This window comes from Sparus aurata, chromosome 6 (genome assembly GCF_900880675.1).
Source record: "Sparus aurata chromosome 6, fSpaAur1.1, whole genome shotgun sequence".
NCBI lineage: Eukaryota > Metazoa > Chordata > Actinopteri > Spariformes > Sparidae > Sparus > Sparus aurata.
This window is the reverse complement of record NC_044192.1, coordinates 12,532,682-12,552,706: the sequence shown is the minus strand read 5'-3', so window position 1 is coordinate 12,552,706 and position 20,025 is coordinate 12,532,682. Positions and strand designations below refer to the sequence as shown.

General features: G+C 42.6%; 1 protein-coding gene across 2 annotated transcripts; it reads right to left on the bottom strand.

Moving 5' to 3' along the window:
• Positions 1 to 223: 223 nt before the first annotated feature.
• On the bottom strand, positions 224 to 19,912 carry LOC115583348 (proto-oncogene tyrosine-protein kinase Src). 2 transcript variants are annotated; one of them, XM_030420041.1, is made up of 13 exons: positions 19,373 to 19,911; positions 10,890 to 11,171; positions 9,229 to 9,328; positions 8,060 to 8,077; positions 6,843 to 6,941; positions 6,456 to 6,559; positions 3,174 to 3,323; positions 2,920 to 3,075; positions 1,722 to 1,901; positions 1,425 to 1,501; positions 1,182 to 1,335; positions 881 to 1,012; positions 224 to 432 (listed from the first exon to the last, which is right to left on the bottom strand). In XM_030420041.1, the coding sequence occupies exons 2-13, from the start codon at positions 11,161 to 11,163 to the stop codon at positions 224 to 226; spliced, it is 1,653 nt and encodes a 550-aa protein (XP_030275901.1). In that variant the 5' UTR covers positions 11,164 to 11,171; positions 19,373 to 19,911. The 2 variants fall into 2 exon arrangements, with proteins under 2 accessions (XP_030275901.1, XP_030275902.1); XM_030420042.1 differs by lacking the exon at positions 8,060 to 8,077 and having other exon boundaries at positions 19,373 to 19,912.
• Between the last annotated feature and the right edge of the window lie 113 nt (positions 19,913 to 20,025).

The following is a 20,025-nucleotide window of genomic DNA, read 5'->3' as shown; positions in this document are numbered from 1 at the left end:
TTGCAGAAAGGAGGTTCTCGAGGTTCTTCTGTAGCAGTTCCTTTATGGCACATGATCGGACGTCTGCAGGTCTTGGTTTCGCTTCCACAGAAGAATCTCAAGTTCCTCCCAGGTGAGTTTCACCGGCTCAGATCCTCCCACAGGTGCTCCTCTGAGGTCGGGTTAGTGCACATCGTTCTGTGTCGAGGTTCTCCCCCCCCTACGTTCGGTTCAGTGTGTGGTTCTATAGGTTCTCCCCAGGCTGATACTGGGGTTCTGTGGAGGTGAAGTAGTCCTCTAGGAAGCCCTGCAGGTACTCGAACGTAGGCCTCTCTTCTGGGTCCTTCCTCCAGCAGGAAAGCATGAGCTCGTGCAAAGAGCTGGGGCACTCTGACGGGCAAGGCATCCTGTAGCCGCGCTCCACCTGGTCGAGCACCTCGCGGTTAACCATACCTGCCGGGAGAAACAGGAAGTTACATTTAGGGATAGACAGAGAGATCTAAAATATCAGAAAATCCATTCTATAGTTTTAGGCCTGTAACTAATGATTCACTACAACCTTGATTTGAGAAAAGTCGGGACACTGTGTACAACGTAAATAAAAAAAGAACATAATCTTATCGAATGATTATCTATTACGTTAATAATTGATTCATCTTTTTTTCGGCCTATGAAATGTCAGAATAAGTCAGTAAAAAAAAAAGCTTCATATAGCTTTAGAGATGGAGGCTCACTAAAATATTATTTGAAAAGCCGGATTGAGAAAACTATCAAAATAGTTGCAGATAAAGTTTCTATCCAGTTGAGTCACTTTATTTAACGATATGCATTTCGCATATCGTTAAATAAAGTGTTTGAATGGGGAACTGTTGAGGTGCTGATACACTGTGCGAGTTCTCACCTGGATAGGGGACTCTGCCTTTAGTTGCCAGCTCTGTGAGCAGCACACCAAAGGACCAGACATCAGACTTGATGGTGAAACGACCGTACAGAGCTGCCTCCGGCGCGGTCCATTTGATGGGGAACTTAGCTCCTAAAGGACAAGTACGAGTGAACAAAAACACCACGCTATAGAATCAAAATAAACAGTTTTTTCTCTGCAGCTGACATCTGTCATCACGTGTTTGACAAGTTTGACATTAGTACAAACAAAAATTGAATAAAAAAATAAACTGGAGTTAATAGAGCGAGTATGGACTAACCCTGTCTTGCGGTGTACTCGTTGTCTTCAATGAGTCTTGCCAGACCAAAGTCGGCAACTTTACACACCAGGCTGTCTCCCACCAGGATGTTGGCAGCACGCAGGTCTCTGTGGACATAGTTCATCCTCTCCACGTACGCCATGCCTGCTGCAATCTGGAGAAAGTCAAGCAGAAAGGACAGTGGTTTTATAACAAAAACAACTCTGCGGTTTTTAAGTGTGGCTGAGCTGTAGGCAGTTTTACCTGAGCGGCCATGTCTACCAGCTGAGGCAGGCGAAGCATCTTTCCTGCGTCCCCTTTAAGGAAGTCCAGTAAGCTACCTGTGAAAGCAACATCAAAAAGGGTTTAATTGCAGATAATGCAACAAATAAACAACTCATTTTGAGAAATACAAAAATCCAAATTCCAAATTAAGATCATGAATCTAGAAATGCTCTGATGGCAGCTTTCAATACCTTAGAGTTCACAAAACCTGAGCAGTTTCAGTCAAGACTAAACAAGTACTGTAGTTAGATACATAAAGTCTGTATCCTGTGTTACCTTGGCTCATGTACTCTGTCACAATATAGATGGGTTCCTCAGAGACAACAGCATACAGCTGGACCAGCTTCTCATGCCTCAGCTTCTTCATGACCTGCGCTTCCTGAAGAAAGGCCTCTGGAGACATGGTGCCAGGCTTCAGGGTCTTAATGGCTACCCGTGTTGTACCGTTCCATGTACCTGTCAGAGCACACACCATTATATTGCTGCTCTAACAAACTGCTGTGTGTTGGTGGGTGGATTTCATTACAGTTTGACAGAGCATGTTTCCAGCATTTGTGCTACACTATGGCAGGTGGGTGCTGATAGTAGCTTTATATCTAACAGACAGACATCAGACTGGTTTCAATCTTCATGTTTAATTGTCTGCAAGAAAGTGAATAAGCAATCCCAAACTGTCAATCTCTTCCTTTAAGCAGAAATCAGACAGATAACAGTTTTTACCAGGAATCACCCTGTCAACTGATGCCGATACACTCCCTTAATTTGTCATTATTATTTTCTCGATTTATCAATTCATTATTTGCTCTATAAAAATGTGAGAAAATGGTGAAAACTGTCGACCAAAGACTCAGCTGACGTCCTCTAATGTCTTGTTTTGTCCGCAACCCAAAAATTTTCCATTTATGGTTTTTAATCACATTTAAGTAGCTGGAATCAGAAAAATTTAAATTTTTTTCTTGTTTGTGATTATTCTAATAGTTGACAACTAATTAATTCATCTTTGAAGCTCTATATATTCAATATAAAACCTGTATTTCAGCCACGGTGTGCGAGGTATTTAAGTGGTTCTGTGTTGGGCTGGAAGCCACCATCAGTTTATGTTAGCAGACTCCATTTCTAAACTAACGTAGCTACTGTTGCTCTCTGTTAGCAGAGCAGAGACAAGGAATGAGACGAGGCACTTGAGGGCATTTATAAATTCACATCCTTTGGACCATCTCTGAAAAACTGCCCAGAGTCCTTCAAAAAGAAATCCGGAGTCCACTTAAACTGAAACAAATCGTCCACGGGCTTGTTTAGGTGACCGAGAGAGGCGTGGAACATCTCGTTTTTCACATCACAATAAAATCTGCTCATATGGCCAATAAGAAAGTGATTAATACATGTGAATTGCAACAAATGTTTCATAATGTCCCTTTAAATCATTTCCGCAATAAAACCCCCACAAAAAAACCCAGCAGTGTGTCGTTCTTACCCATCCAGACTTCTCCAAAGCAACCCTGTCCCAGTTTAAGGTCAAGGCGGAGGGACTCTCTGGGGATCTCCCAGGCGTCCCTGGCCAGTCCCTGGGTCTGAGGTTTAGCCACGGGACACACGTCTGAGAGAGCGTGGCAGAGCCCATCAGAGTGCTCTGAAAGGGAGGAGAAAGAAGTGAGAGTGACAGGTCAGATAAAGGGCAATGAAAGGTTCACTTTCACAGCTGCTGTGTGTTAGTGTGTGAGTACTCACTGCGGTAGTGGAAGACTAGCTGCTGTAGGCTGGTGAACTGGGTGCGGGAGGTGATGTAGAAACCTCCGCTATCCAGCTTCCTGATCTTGTAATGTTTAACATTCAGGCCTTTGGTGTTATCATAATCCAACACTGACAGGCAATATGCCCCTATGAACAAGACAAAACAACAGACAGAGACAGGTTAGAACAATAAAACCAGGCGTATCCTGGCCTGTGTGACAGCTGCTCTGTGGAGTTTCCTAGCAGCTGTGCCGGGCAAGTCTCCGATGGCCCCTTGAGGCACCCTGGAAATTCAACTAAGCCCTTCTGTCCTCGTCCACGGCCCACTACCAAGTAAGGTTTGATCTCACTGAGGAAAACCAGGGCTACTTTTACATGCACACACATTTTCCACTGTCATTCTGAATATATATTGAACAATATTCAGAATTTGATGCAGGTCGGTAAACACCACATCCTGTTTGAATATTCCTAATTAGGCCTCGTTCCGAAGTAGTATTTTCTGATTAAGACATGTGGGACAGGCTGGTATTATTCTGGTTATAGGAACATTCGCTTGACATGCATACAGCACAATTGGAATACAAACCAGGACACACGGCCAGTTGTCCGTTTATGGTGATTGGTAAACAAACCAACAAAGCTAAGGTAGAGATACATGCACAGAGGAAGAACCCCCACTGCTGGTTGGGAGGTCAAACACATCTACTTTTAAACATTATGAAAGACTTAAATATCAACGCGTTTTTGGATATGCGTAAATATCGCAATACCAATCTCTTCTAGAAGGTGGTTGAATTGTACGTGCGTCATTCCATTTATAGTAGGCAAACTGCATGTAAATGGGAATGTTAGCGGAATATTACATTTCATTGGCAATGTAAATAGCTTAGTCGGAATATTCTTATTCGGAATAAGTTCAAAAATGGGAATATTGCACGTAAACGTAGCCAGCGATCATTTTTGACTCATCTTGTACAGCCACATAAAAAAGAAACGGATCATACACAGAAAAAATAACCACACAAATTAAACATTAAAGTCCTCACAGTCATGACAGGACTCAAGCTTGTGTTTCAGGAGGGGATTTAAAAGGCTGAATGGACGAGGTGAACCTGAGCTCCAAAGGCGAGGTTGTTCCACAGTAAAAAGGAGAATGAAAAATCAATTCTTTTTGATCTGGAGTTTTGCTGAGTGATGTTCACTGTTCTTCCCCCGTCAGAAAGAATAAATCTGGAGCAGCAAAGACGCTCTTCCCAAAGATTTTATCCACACAGTCTACTGACCTGAAGTACCTGATCATCACAGCCTGACATATGCCTCAGAACCTATACTATAGATACAATTAAATTACATCAAAATTTAATGAATTTGTGAAGAAAACAGGGCCTTCACACTTTACATTCTCTACAAATTTTAGTCAGTTTGATTCTTCAAGATCAGGCGCAGAAATACCTCTATGATGGTTATGATCTTCCATGTTTAGGGATTCGAGGTGGGTAAAGACTTGTGTGCTTCTAGCTTCAAATAATGAAATGTATCATGATCAGTGTGACGTGATCTACACTTCATACAACATATGAGGGGGATGCTTCTGCTTGTCTGTTTCACACGATAACCCTCACATCTGACATCTAATAAAGAAAGCACCCAGAGGCCAACACACGTCCTGCCAGAGCCCCTCCTACTCTCCCTGATCTTCCCCTTTTCCTACAACTCACCCTCTTTACTGTTTTTCCCCGCTCTCTCTCTCTCTATGTATATGTGTATATATGTATATATATATATATATATATATATATGTATATATGTATATATATATGTATATATGTATATATATATATATATATATATATATATATATATATATATATATATGTGTGTATGTGTGTGTGTGTGTGTGTGTGTGTGTGTGTGTGTGTGTGTGTGTGTGTGTGTGTGTGTGTGTGTGTGTGTGTGTGTTGGAGAACAGAGACTTATAGCCAGGGGGAAATCCAGCACCCTCCGAGGTTGACCTAGTTCTGGCAGAGTGATTCACCCCTATCCATTCACAAGCCCCAATCCACTCCACTCTTTCCTTTCTCCCCCCCCCCCCCCCAACTTCCTCCAATACAACCCCCTACAGAGCCCACTGACGTCACACGGACTACATCTGACAGCTGAGTTTCAGAAAAAGACGCAAAACTTCCCCACGAGCCCAGAGATCTAGATGTAGCGCCATAGGCGTTTGTGAAAGTTAACAAATGACTTAATTACGAGGTTCTGCCTCCTTCAAATTGAGTCCCTGATGATCTACTTAATTCAAAGTAAGATCACACTTGCTGTGTGGAGTAAACTCCAGGGACACACTGAAAGTGTCATCCTCTTTTCACACATTTAAAAAAACAAAAACCAGCAAGTGTAAAAATAAAAGGCTGAGGTTTTATGAAATGTGTTTTCTTGTCAGAACTTTCTCTGATGAGGTACGCCAACACCACAGTGCAGTGCCAGAAAAACACAAGAAAAGGCTGCATCTGTTGTTAGAATACAAGCTTTGATCGTGGTGAAACATATGTTTGCCTTTCAAAATGGCTGAAAGAGGATTTTTTGATGTAATGCCGCAATTCTCAGATTTTTCTCATTATAGCTGACCTCATATCTCTAGTACAGAATTTCATAGCTGTGTTTGAATCAACTGTCTTCATCTAGAGACGAAAGTACTTCCGTCAGCAATTTAGGATTACTTTCAGTATTGATGAATCTCCCTAGGGATGGAACAATAAACGATTTTTACAGCAGATAAGTTGATTGTGGGGAATTTTCATTATCAAGACTATCGTGAATATCCTAACATAAATGACTTTTGAAGTTGGAAGTTTTCCATCTCATTGTTTATAGTCCTATATGTGTTTCCTGATTTCAAACACGATGTAAGGATTTCTAGTATGTTTGAGTGCAAAATTTAAGGATTTTGAGAATATTTAGATGATTATTGGAATAATATTGTGAATAGCAATAATGCTGGACGGAAGAGAAGTTTGAGATTTTTGCTTTTTGTTTTTTTGTCCGATGAATCAACGCTCACTCCGGGTAATATGGGTAATAAAATGTTTTTCAAAATAAAGGTCAAAGCAAAGCAAATCAATCTTAAATTGAAAGCTGCTCATTTCGTACATTAAACACTTCTCAAAGTGACCTGTGAGGCCCAGATTTAATACATCATTATAAACAGACACAGAGCTAATTGGACCACCTTGATAATGACTGCTCAGTGCTCTTTCGTCTCGTCTGCTCGCTCACCTTTAGTGGTCTCGCTCTCCCTCACCAGGAAGGTTCCTCGTCTGTTCTGTAAGTTCAAAAGGAGCCTCTCTGAGTCGCGTCGAGTGATCTTCCCGAAATACCACCTGCCAAAGTGGGCCACAGAGAATGAGATCAGTGAGAAGCTACTACTGAGCGTCTGGAGCGGGCAGGCAGAAATACTCTGACTAGAAATGTAGAAGACTTGTACTGGATAGCATATAGGAATATATTGTCTCCACACATTTATTTTTCTCTATATGTGCTTCTGGATGTAGATATAGCAGAGATAAAGCTGCTACATTCAGGCCATGGTGGCTATGAAAAAACAGCTTTGTAGAAAAGTAAACTGCTCAGGAAACTGTGTGAAACAAGGAGAGGATAACGCACTCTTCTGCTTGGATGGAGTCGGATGGAGCCACATAGTTGCTGGGGATATATCCACTCTCTCCTGTCGTCAGGGAGCGCGCGAGCCACCAGTCCCCTTCTCTGTGATGAGAAAGAAAGAAAGAGACAGAAAGCAAAGCAAGAGGGTCAACCAAGAACTGAAAACTGACTACGGCAACCTCAACATTTGTTAGTTTAATGACCGGTTAGTTTACTCCCAGTGAAGAGAAATTATATTGGAAGGCGGAAGAAGCCTTCATGAACAAGAAGCTTCAATGCAATGCAGTATTGGGTCTTTTACTTCAGTAAAGGATCTGAATACTTCTTCCACCACCACTGATGACAATGAATAAGAATATCAACCAGTGCAACACTGTGGATCATTTATTTATTTTTAAGAGATTTGAGACAACAATTAAAGGGATATTCCGGTGTAAATTTAATCCATGGTCTAACACATCGTGAAAGTTCAAGTTTGCAGACCGCTAGCTAACGTAGTTTTAGCATCCTCAGAAACGACTGCACGGCAACAATACATTGCAGTTTTATATTTGGACCCATTTACTGCAATGTATTGTTGTCGTGCGATCGTTTCTGAGGATTCTAAAACTACGTTAGCTAGCGGTCTGCAAACTTGATCTCTCGAGAGGGAGACCATGGATTAAACTTACACCGGAATATCCCTTTAAGTTCGACGCTGCAGACGAATACGCTAAATCAGGCATTGGCTACACAAACGATACTCGTTAGCTGCAGAAATACAGTGTTGCTTTTGGTCTTGTGGGATTTGATGCCAATTAAAAAAAAAAAAAAGTATGGAAGATTACCAGACTTATCCATTAAATATTACAGAATCTGCACAAAAGTTTACTTATGAGACAAATTGAAACTTCCACATTGTTTCACTGACCACCCATAATTGAAACCTGATAATTAAGGAATACACATCCCACACCTTAGTGGACAGTGATGAAAAGAAAAACATTGTTAAGAGAGAAAAACAGACAGAAACAGACAACCTTTTGTTCCACTTGTAGTCGCCTCCTTCTACATTTTAGACCTTGAACAGCTCGATATCCACAGATCACCCCACATCTCTAATATTTACTAATTCTTTTATAGCAACGCTACAAAGCTTGTTCGGACAAATCCGAGCAGCAGCAAAGGGACTGTGAACAAAAGGTTGCGAGAGATTTTTTATTGCATTAAGTATTACTGACCTGAAGCTGTACTTTTTCCTAGGAGAAACCATGAAGCGTGAGAAAAAGAGAGAGAGAGAGAGAGAGAGAGAAAGGGAGAGATAACAGACACAGCAGACACATCAAAACACAGCGAGGAGACACAGCAGAGGCGAGCAGCACAGCACAGACAGATAGCAGAGGAGCTGGATATGCTTTGGGACTACACAGGGGGGCTGATATGAGCTGCAGTGTTTCTAAAGTTTCACAGTTCCACTTCCTATTTCAGTGCAGTTTGAATTATTTGTAACAATTCTACAACAGAGGATAACTATCCATAAATGATCAGATCAGCATTCCATGTGGGATTTTTGGACTCACAGATACAATCTCACTACTTATTATACTAATTCCGTGTTTGCATGTGTTGATAAAAACTCCCAAATATGAAATATTTCTTTTTGCATTATTAAATAAGTATGAATTAATTATATTTTTCAGCCCAACTATGTAGTGCCAGACTATAGATAAAGAACAGCAAACCAGGCTTATGGCAGAAAGTTGTGGAAAAAGCTCATAAGAAAATGTGGAGTGGGAGGGCATCGTTTCGATTTTCAGCACCTGGGGCCTCATTATAGAAACCTAAATCTCAAATCTTTTCTCTCAGTTAAGGATGACATTTTGTTTGAGAATTGCATCTGTAATACGAAGAAAGGGTTTTTCCTGTGTCTGAAACTAATGATGGGACAAGCACTGAGGAAGTGTTTCTGTAAGAAGGCCCCTGCTTGGGAATTGTACTCCAGATGCCTTTGCTCAGAAAAGCAGCTTTTAATATTAAACACTATCTTTCACTTTCTATATTGAAATCATCACACCACAGCACAGACGGACTTCAATATGTGCTGATTTCCGACAGGAAAACAAGTCATCAGAATGGTGGCTTAGATCTTGCCATGACAGGCTCTTTATAAAGTGTCTTAAAGATGAAGAGGCACAGAATGCATTAGTGAAGTGTCATTCTGCTCAGTTTTAGTCAACAGATGGAGAGGATCAGACTCTGCTGTCTGCATCGCTCTACAGTTACCAGCTCTGACTGTGTTCGTTCACAGACTCATAAATCACATGTGCGTCTACAGATCTGCTCGTTTCGATTTTTGTGAAGAAGTTGTGGCATCGGAGAGAGGAACAGGAAGATGACCGCTGCCTCTTACGTGTTGTTGACAATCTGCAGCCTGTCGCCTTTCCTAAAGGTCAGATCAGATGCTGTCCGTGACTCATAGTCATACAGCGCCACAAATGTAGTGACACCTCCTGCAAGAAACACACACAGAAATACACATTTAGGGAACAAAGTCATTTTAGACATACTCCTCCCACGCAAGACTGGTTGACATTCACTTCCATAATCTGACTTCAGTTATACTGGTTCAGCCCTGGATGATAATTTCCGCCATCCACTATAGAGCTATAAATCTTCAGTTATTTTGCCTCTGCTTCATATCTGTGTGAAACAATTTACCAGCGCCTAATGAAAAATATCGACACTCCTTGTGACGTATGGTCCGTGAAGGACAAAGCCATCATACGGATGGATTTCTATTTTCTGTGTAGCTCTCTACCCCTTCATTTTAACGAAGCTGTGATCTAAACACAGGAACTCTCCAGCCAATCATTGATCGGCTCATTAGAAGCACAGGAGGCGCCGGCCAGCTGAGCTGTCCATGATACACCAGCAGCCCTCCACCCTCTGGATGGAGCAACATTAACCCAACCATCTGGCCAGTCTAGACACATAACAGCTTTAACGTCAAGTAAAATCTGGACAGTGTGACGCAGCGGAGGTCAAAGTCAAAGATGAGGTTTTGTGTCTGTTCAGCAGATGATGTTGGGAGAAGGAAACAGAGTTATTTTTCTGTTAAACTATGACTCACTGTGAAGCCTTCATAAGACGTGTATGAAGTGTATTTTTTTCTTATGACTTTAGTGATCTCAAACTGAAAGCAAGTCTGTGGGCTGACTCAGAGATAAGTCAAAGTTTTCATCAGATCTTGTTGAATCTAGTTCCACTGTTAAGTTCTGCTCAGCTTCACAGTTTTATTCACGCTAAAAATGAGCGTCCCCTCCTTGTGCGGGCAAAAAACTTTGGCACTGCTGTGTCACTCACATTTAAAGCAATGGTAAGATATTTTTGGAACAACATCTACTGGATTTCTTGTCACTTGTTGGACAAGAAGTTTGATACGACTCTGTTAAGTATGAAGCTGGAGTCCATAAATCACTATATTATCTTATTATCTTAGCATGAAGACAGCAAAATCTGACTACCAGCACCAGTAAAACTCACTAAGTATACTTGGGATTATGTGCAAGACTATTTCTCGGCTGGGAGCAATGACTTCACCGAGTCTTGTTGCTGTGAGGTTGCCAGGCAACCAGCAGTGGAAATTGTGGCCAAGAAATTGTCAGGCAAATAATCCCCTGAAAAACCAAAAACAAATGACACAGAACGTGTAAATTACTGAGCTTAAGAGGGTGTTGGTAGGTGGATTTTGTTACCTTTGGACAAAGCCAGGGTTGCTGTTGCCAGTCTTTATGCTAAGCTAGGCTAACCAGCTGCTGACTGTTCATTAGGATATGAACAGTCATATCAATCTTTTCCTTTCACAAAACATATTTTCCCTAACATTCCCTACTTTCCGGTTGAAATTAGAATAAGTTTGTATCACTACTTGGCTACTACTATCACTAAACATAAAACTCAAGAAGAAAATCTTTTTTAGTAGCATCTGTAATTTAGCCAAACTATTAAATGTAAATCAGTGATATTCTTTAATATTTCCAGGCATTACAAATCTCACGAAGTGTTTCCTACCTGACAGAGGTCCCCTCTGAGGCGAGGTGATGGTGCCGGTGTGGTCCACCCCTCCAAAGAGAGCCAGCTCAGGAGTGTTTGTTGGGGCGTGCTGGTGCTGCCCCTGATGCCCCCGCCTGCCTGTCCCGACGGCAGGGCTCCTGTTAGGGGTTTGGGTCTGCTGGGCAGGGCCCAGGTGGTGTAAGTGCCCGCTGTCCGAGCCCGTGCCGATGGTGCCGTCCAGGCTCATGGAGCGCTGGCCCGGCTCCTTGGGCTTGCTCTTGCCCGCCCCCATGTGCAGACCTGGGATGAGAGCCAATGATGAGTAAGAATGCAGCACTTTGAGTCCCACAGGGATTTCTGGGTAATCATCTCGATTTCTTGTTATATGCCAAACATGACTGACTAATCAGTTAGTTGATCCAAAGAGAATTTATATCAAGCATTTTAATAATCCTTTCACTGGTAATCAAATCATTTATTCTGAGAGGAAAACACACATCAGCTTCTTCAATGTGAGGATTTGATTCCTTTCTCTGTTTTATTTCTCTGTTAACTAAACATTTTTGGGTTGTTGTTTTGAAAAACAAGACATTTAAAAGACGTCACACTGCACTCTGGGAAATTGGGAGAGGCAATTTCAGCTCAACACAGTCGTCATATAAAACTATGTTCTCCTTTGATTCTGGCAGCAGAAACGTGACTTAGACGGCATGTGGATGTCTGCTGACTTTTATACGCACAGTTTAGAAATTCTGCTGCTCGGAGTTCCCATCAAAAGAATGAACATAAAAGATGCGGTTTGTCTCTATTGTTGAATGACCACCATTACATTCCTAACTGACGTCAATATTTTATTAAAAAAGGACCATAATTTATGCAAAGAGGGAAATGGAAAATGACAGTCCTTTCATGTTTTATTAAGGTGATGTATTAAAGTTTTATTCATGTTATGTTTACTTAAGTTGAGGCACTGATGTCCTTCCTCATCCTCTGACATATCATCTGATGGTTCTAGCTTCAGTTAAACTTCAGGCAGCCAAATTAAACGCACTGTTACCTTGAGTTAAATTCAATATTTCTCTGGGTTCGAACATTGTTGGAACACACTGGGATAATATACATATAAGTACACAACGGTCTACTCATGCGTAGATATTTGAATGCAGAAATGTTACATATTATATCTCTAAACTCTCATAATAACATTTGACATTTACAAAACCAAACCAAATCATTTTATGCCATTACATTGAAAAAAAATTGCAGCAAGAAGCTTAGTTACAAAGCGTGTTCATTTACATACACATTTAATAACCACTGCTTGCGTGAATGGGCTCAAATTAAGAAAGAATTCTACCAAATAATGTTTTAATCCATCTTGTCAGGAGATGAAAGTTGTTCATTCACGAACAGGAACTGACCCTGTTTCAGCTTCTATTCATTCACCTTTATCAAAGAAAAAAAGAAAAAAAAAAAAAAAAAATCCTCCTGGCAGTGTTTGCCCAGAGTGTCACATTCTTGTGCTCTCCTAATCCACCACAGAGTATCCTTGGAGCTGTTCCAGGTTCAGTTAGAACCGTTTAGCATGCAAATACTCTGCAAACAGGACACCTTGAAACAGTCAACGCAACGCACATGCAAGGTCATTCTTATCTGTTGATTCAATCTATTCTGAATCAATGAGCATCTGCAAGGAAAAACAAAGCTTCAAACAAAAGAAGCAGCTGTAATGAAACCCGGCGCTAATACTGGGGAGTCGACAAGGACAGAAACGGTTTCACCTCCGACGGGTAATTACAGCGCCGCTTCGCTTTTCCATTCCGATGCCCAAGTCATCTATTAAGGCCTGCTAAATGCAACCAGATCGCGCTTTCATCAAGAGTGCAGACAAAGACAAACATGCTCAGACAGTCAAGTGCACCCACAGAAAGTTGGAGTGCCACACACACGCACAAACACAAGTCCAATCCACCCCTCGAGTCAGTGCAGAGTGACTCACCGTGAGACCGGCTATTTCAGGCCAGCTGAAACGGAGACAGTCACACACACATGAAACAGCCTTGTTCCTTTGTGAATAGAGGCACTCTCAGTTCCAGACAGAGTGTGTGCAGCATGTGTGTAGGTGTGTGCGAGTGTGTTTATGTGCGTGAGCAGCTGTTTCTCGGTCTATTGGAAACGAGGCTCTATCGCGCACTAACACCCAACCACAGTTGAGTCTCACATCCTTTTTTCCAAACACATGCGCGTGTTTCCAGGATTCTTGTGTGAGTCTGATAGACAGGACCAGAGAGGGTTATTAACAGACAAGGAGGAAGGAACCGGCAGTGGCTGTAAAAAGATCGCGTAGGTGGTTGTTGTATACTGCATGGACAGCTGAGGCTTAGTGGGTGTTTTAAGTGTAATGTGCGAGCATAACATAATTACACAGGTATGGGAATTCTCAAAGATATGGAAGGATCCCACTGTGGCGCTCTGTGGGCGCGTAAGCTGCGTGAACGTGCACAAGTGTGAGCGATTTCAAGCACACACGTACAATCATGCATGCTTTGATCTGGCGCACTGGGGGGGGGGTTAACGTATCCTATGGTGCAACACTGAGTCACACAGAGATGGGCCCACAGGCCTGAATGAAAGGTGAACAGGACCGTGTGAAATGTGTGAAGAGCAAGTCGCTCATCTTGACTGGCCAGTCCAGATATCAGTAACAGACCCTGTGGCCGGCTGCTGTCTCAAACATCCACCAAGTCTCGGAGGATCAGAAACACCAAGCAGGAAGGGCAGACAGGGCCGCAGTCTTAGAAGATTTTAAACAATAGTGGAGGCGCTTATGCAACAGATATATTTAGCACTTCACGTAGTCAATATATGCTAACAAGCAGATAGATGAGGTGGTTGAATACAAGCAAAAACTACTGTGAAATGATCTCCTTGAAAGAGCCGGCTGCTACTTAACAATCAGTCATGTGTACTCTAGGATGGAACCTTAAAGAAACCAAAGTGCAAGAACTTACAATACACAAAAAGCTGATTTGTCACTGAAGGTTGAGTGACTTCCGCTTGTCCTTCACTGACCACTCAAGCTCCGGTCAGGGATTTCAGTCCTGGCTCTTATCACGAAAAGGTCTAAAGCCGGAGCACCTGGACTACATTACAGCCCATAATAGAAGCCCAATACTTTAGGGTCGGATTTAAGAGGCGAAAAGGGTAAGAAAAACATCAGATTTTCATTATTGATTAATATGCCAATAATTTTCACTTTTAAAGAATACTGATGCATTGGGTTGGATGCACAGGTATACCTAGTAAAGTGGCCACTGCCTGCTGTCAGTCATGTGTGAATGTCCTCTTCCTTGAATGATTCTACAGAGAATGCACAAACACAGTTCTGATGGTGTAGGGATCATTGATTTGCATATTCATAATTTAAGCTCTACTATTCAAACCTTTCGCAAATTCAACATGCTTGTCTAAAGCATAGGGAGTTTGGACCCAGCAATTAAAAACTGAAAACTGACTGAATCATCAGGTTTAAGCACACCGATAAGGGGAGGTTATGATCGCTGGCCTGCACTGCAGTCACAACGCAGTGATAGCAGAAACCACGTCACTCTTGCCTGGTTCTTTCCAGGACGATGCAAACACCACGAGACCACCCGCGAAAGCCTCAGAGTCTGTGTATGTAAACAAGAGAGGCAGAGCTGTAGCTGAGCCTCACGCTTTTCCCTAATATGGTGTCAGAGATCCCAAGTATCAAGAAGTGCTAACATGTGACTTGGAGGAGACATGAATATATACTGGGCAAATCAAAGTACCAACAGGTTGAGCATAGGACAGATACCCTAAGAATATATTAGAATGGGAGAAATTCAAAAATGTAAAATTTATGAGGTATGGGAGATGAGGAGAGCTTTTTCCATTCAACAGGAGCACGGAGGAATGCGGGGGAACCAGATTGCACCGCATTGCTACGACTGCCAGCGACTGCAACAAGAACAGGCACCTGAGCAGTGGGAGGGCGGGATGGGAGGAAGGAAGTGAGGAGGGAGATGGGATGGCGGTGGTGGTGGTGGGGGAACAAAGACGCTCTATTTTCATGTGTTCCTGGGATACTAAATCAAAATCTCATTCCAAAAGAGAGTTCTGCACCTAGCTTTCCAGGATCATAGTTTATAATACTGATCACATTTCTACTTACTTCTTTGTAAATCAAATACATTTCTACTCCTTTCTTTGACTGTATTGGCGCATGTACAGTCTGAATGTACCGCTTTCTGTTTTCAATTATTTTTAGGCTGATTTACACTAATTGAAGCCGTATAAGCTGCTTTTTGTGCTGTAAAAATAAAGTTACGCGACGTGGTTTAATAATGTCAGAAAGGCTATAATAAATGCACAAAACAGCCGACCGTGTGAACGAGTGTTGCCTGGTTGTGTTGTGGGAAAAGAACTTTCAAGGATTAGATATGAATCAGGGCAAACACAGGCTTTGTTCAAAGGCTGATCTCTGAGTTGTGTTTACCTCAGAACCACGATGGAGTTCAAGAGCACTTCAATTTCCGCAGCACATTTATCACTAAGCAGTGTTTTTCTCAGTCGCAGTGTTGACTCGAGTCTTACAAAATCCATAAAACACTCAGTACATGAAGTGAACACTGGGTGTGAGATGGAAATACTGGAGGGAAAGGAGGGGAAGTAAAGAAAGAGAGGCTCAGATGCCCGAAAGGAATTCAGGTTAATAAAGCAGACAAGTCCAAACACCTGTCAGGTACTGAAACGGCATCACATCAGCGTCGGCACTGCCAGTATTTTCATTATGTGTCATTTTGTGGATGCGCTCCAATCTGCTTTGGAAAATGGCACAAACCCACACTGTCCTTTTAAGATCCGACACCTTGATTAAAGGACAGGTTTGCATTCTCCCAACTTCTGTCCACTTTCTAGATTTCAGATTGTTATTGTCATCACACTCAAATACAAAGCTTTGTTAGAACGGCTGTGATCAGTAATCATTATACCAGGTAAACATCAAAATCTTAGCATTGTTTCTGTGTATATTTTAGCATGTGGATGTTAGCATTGAGCTGAAAGCATCCCCGTACTTCAAGGTCAAGCATGTAGGATCAAGGTAGATGTATTGGCAGCTATGAGTAATAGAATGGCGGTCAGATTAAAGTCCACTTTAACTTGATGAAGCCTCATCAAATATCAAACTCAATAGTCCTGTATCTCTGCAAATTTTAAACCACCCGGAGCTGCTTAACCAGTAATGACCAATACTCCAAACTCACCAGATCTACAATCTAACAGCCAACCACTAGGACAGCAAAGCAATACAGATGGAATCATAATCTCCAGTGTGTTGTGGAAGAAGAATATATATTTTCTAATAAAAAGGATTAACATCAATTTGTCCACCAATTGATCCATCCCTATCCCCTTTTTAAGGGGGTCTATTCTGGGCCAGGACCAACCCTCCATCCAAGTTTTGCTGAAATCTATTCAGTAGTTTTTGTGTAATTCTGCTGACAAACCAGCAGACCAACAAACCAATAAATCAACACAAGTTAAAATAACCTCCTTGTTTTCACACGTAACAAAACATAATCATGTAAAACCATGAATCGTTATGTTTTCTTTACCTGACACTGCCATGCTTCTACAGTAGCCCAGACTGGTAGAACATAACACTGGCTTTAGAGGCGGCTTTTTATGTTTCACATTTGTAGCAGCCATTGCAACAACCACGCTTGCGAGATGCCACCATATCCTACACACTGGACCTTTAAGTGCAGCATCACAGAGCTGTGTGACTAGAGTGTTCATCTTACTGTCCCCTCCATCAGAGCTCAGAAAAGAACCATTGTTCAGGGAAACAATGAGAGAACTTGCTTAAATTACTAACTTGGAGGATAACTGGAAGGTACCCACTCGATTAGACTAACTCAGACAGCAACAAAGGAGGATTGTGTATTTTGTCTCTTTCATTTGAACTATGTAAGGTAGAAATCTATTTATGGTCAGGAAAGGAATGACTAAGTGTTATCTGCACATTGTCTTTCGGAGGAATTTAGGTTCCTGGTTTCTAGGATAATTGTGCAATATGTTTAAGTGGTAAAAAAGAAAAGAAAAAGAAACAATCATAGCGCTCTGGTTCCAACTGTACAAACAGTGTAACTCTTTCTCACGTTTCCTGTATAATCAGCATTTGTAATCCTCCATCTGAAGCTTGAGCACACAAGCTGTACATTTCTGGTCAGGCACATAAGCACATTTGGCCGTGACAAACCTCACTGAGTCACAACAGACGGTAACAGTTGCCACTGTGCTGCGGAGAGTGAAGGAGCTTGAGCCAATGTTTCAGTCGAATGGGAAAATTACAGTTTGCCCTGGGGAGGAGCGGTGAGGGAGGGGGGGGCCAAGGCAGTGATGGTTCCTCAAGATCAAAACGAGAGGAAATGTGCACATTAGTGTCACCGTCTTATCCCGCTCTATGCTGGACGAGAACATGAAACAGTGCAGTCCACATGCATGTAGAAGAAACAGATCATCTATATTTAGCCTGGGTTAGAGAGAGAGAGCGAGAGGGAGAGACAAGCGGGCAGCTGAATTAAAGAGGGCTAAAGAAAAGACAATGCAGTCACATAACTATGGACTGCTGTGGACGCCTCAATCAGATATTCTCTGTTATCTTTTCCCTAAATCTTCCGCTGACCTCGCTCACTTTGCAGAGCCTCTCTCAGCCCCCCCATCACATTTCTCTTGATCAGTGACAAACGCAGAGAGGAAAGGCGAGAAGAAGAGGAAGACAAGGAGAGGATGATAAAACCCACTACCGTTTTCTGTCCATCTATAACTAGTGGTTCTGGCTGCCAGCCATCCAGGCTATGAGGAATAGAAGCTACAGCATGACTCTTCTATAAATGGAGGGCAAAAGGTGGTTTCATTTCAGAAACGCAACGCACTCTTAGCAAATTATTAACTCTGCATATGAAAGGCTGTCAATAATCAGTCAGTCTCTCTGTACAGTTCACAGAATATTAATATCGAAATTTGTTCTCTCCTTAAATCATATAAATGTTAGACCTTTGAAATTAATCTTTTCATGTGGTCTGAACTCAAGCGCCAGTTTAACAAAGCCAAGCTAAGCAGAGCTAAAACAATTAGACGATTGATTAGTCAGACGAATACATTTGCAGCTATTTATTATTAATGATAGATTGTTCGACTCAGTTTTTAAGCAATAAAAATATCCAACTCCTCTAATGGAAATGTTTTCTGGCTGCCTTTGTCTTCTGTGACTTGAATGTGTTTTGGTTTTGAACCGCTGACCAGACAAAACATGACATGTGGGGATGTAACCTTGGGCTTTCTGCTCACATCACACAGACCAAACAATTAATCCACACAAAATTGGGTAGATTAATCATAAAGAAAACAATATTTTGTTCTGTCTTTTTTCTACTTCCCTCTGAAAGGGAACATTATGACTTCATACCCTCTCTCAGCTTGTAAAACATTATCGGAGAGAAATCCACTCAACAATACAACTGTGTATTTGGTGTCATTTCTTAAGCACTGCCAGCCTCATGTTTATCAGATGAAGCTACTATATTATTGCATCCCCTTAAGGTTAAAAAACACAATGTTGAGCTTTCTATGCGTCTCATTTTAAAGCAAACCTCAACCCACTGCCTCACAGATTAGCTGGAACTCGTCCAAAGCCCCCCCAAAAAACCAACTGTAAATAGATTAACCACATTATTAAAATTCTATTTCCACGGGATTAAAACACCAGTTGTCAGCAAAGCTGCTTTTAAAGAAACAAGGGGTGGGGTGGTAGCTGCCTACAGGAGTAGCAGCTGTCAAGATGATAACGTCTTTACTATGGGGGGGGAATGAAAAGAGGAAAGACAAAAAACAAATCAGAAAAACATCAGCAGTCCGTGTTCGCCAAACTGATCCACATTAGGGCACGTAAACAGGGATTTGTGAATGGGAACGGGGGATAAAAGACGACAATGCTGCTGTGGCTGTCGTGGGCTCGGGCTCACATACAGCGCATATGCGGCCTGATGAATCAAAACAGGTGCTGTTACAGCTCCATTTTGAATTTCGATGGATTGTTAGGATCTTTTTTTTCTGCGCGCGGTCGATCTACTGCCGTTTTCGCCCAACGTCTGTGGTCGCGAGGGAGTCAGCGAACGTGACATTTTGCACACAGGGTGCGCATTTTGTGCGGGCTGTAGTAAACCGTCAACAACGTCGCCCCGGCACAGACCGAGTGCCACTGACCGAATGTGCGAGCGGCGGCGCTGACTGAATGGCCTGTGCAACAATGAAATACAAGTCAGTCAGTGTGTGTGAGAGAGAGAGGGGGGGTATCATCGTACGCTGTGTGTAAAAACATCACTAAAAAGAGGGAAAATACGCAGCCACAAAACCCAATCCTCAGGATGTACTCGCCGACTTAATCCCATTACATGAAACCCTAATTAACTCACCTTTGACGCGTCTTGAGATTCAGCCCAAAAATCAGAGACGCGCAGCGAGGAACCGTGTTAAATCCTTATGGCTGTCCTCATTAGAGAAATAATGGCAGCGGATGGCCAGTTGCTGTGGAAACCTCGGGCCAGCCACGAATCCCATTTAGCGAATTTCGGCAGAATGGCAGAAAGGGGAGGTCATGACGCGCGGGGGGGGTGACTGCCTCCAGGAGCAGAGGGCAACAGCGGCCGGGTAGGCTGCGCCGGGCCGGGGGACGAACACCGAACCTACGCCGGAGCTGTAGCCTGTTCAGCTGGGCAGAGTCGACGGCGCGGTGGATTCATGCGAGGAGGCTGGAGTGCTGTGGTGTGGTGTGGAGACGACATGCCTCGTAAGGGGTGGGTGGAGGGGGGGAGGCACGGGATAGTGCATCACCGACGAAACACGAGAGCGCAAATATGATGAGTCCGTAGTTTACGCTTTTTACGCAGCGACGGCGGGAGTCAAGACCATTCACGTCGTATTGCGTAACTCGCAATAATTGTTGAATTCTGACTCCGCCGAGGCGTTGGCAGGCACGACAACACCCCCGGCTAGCTTTTGTAAAATCATCTGGAGTCACGATTAGGAAGTTGTTTTGTTTTTTTACGTAGTTACAACAACACGACAC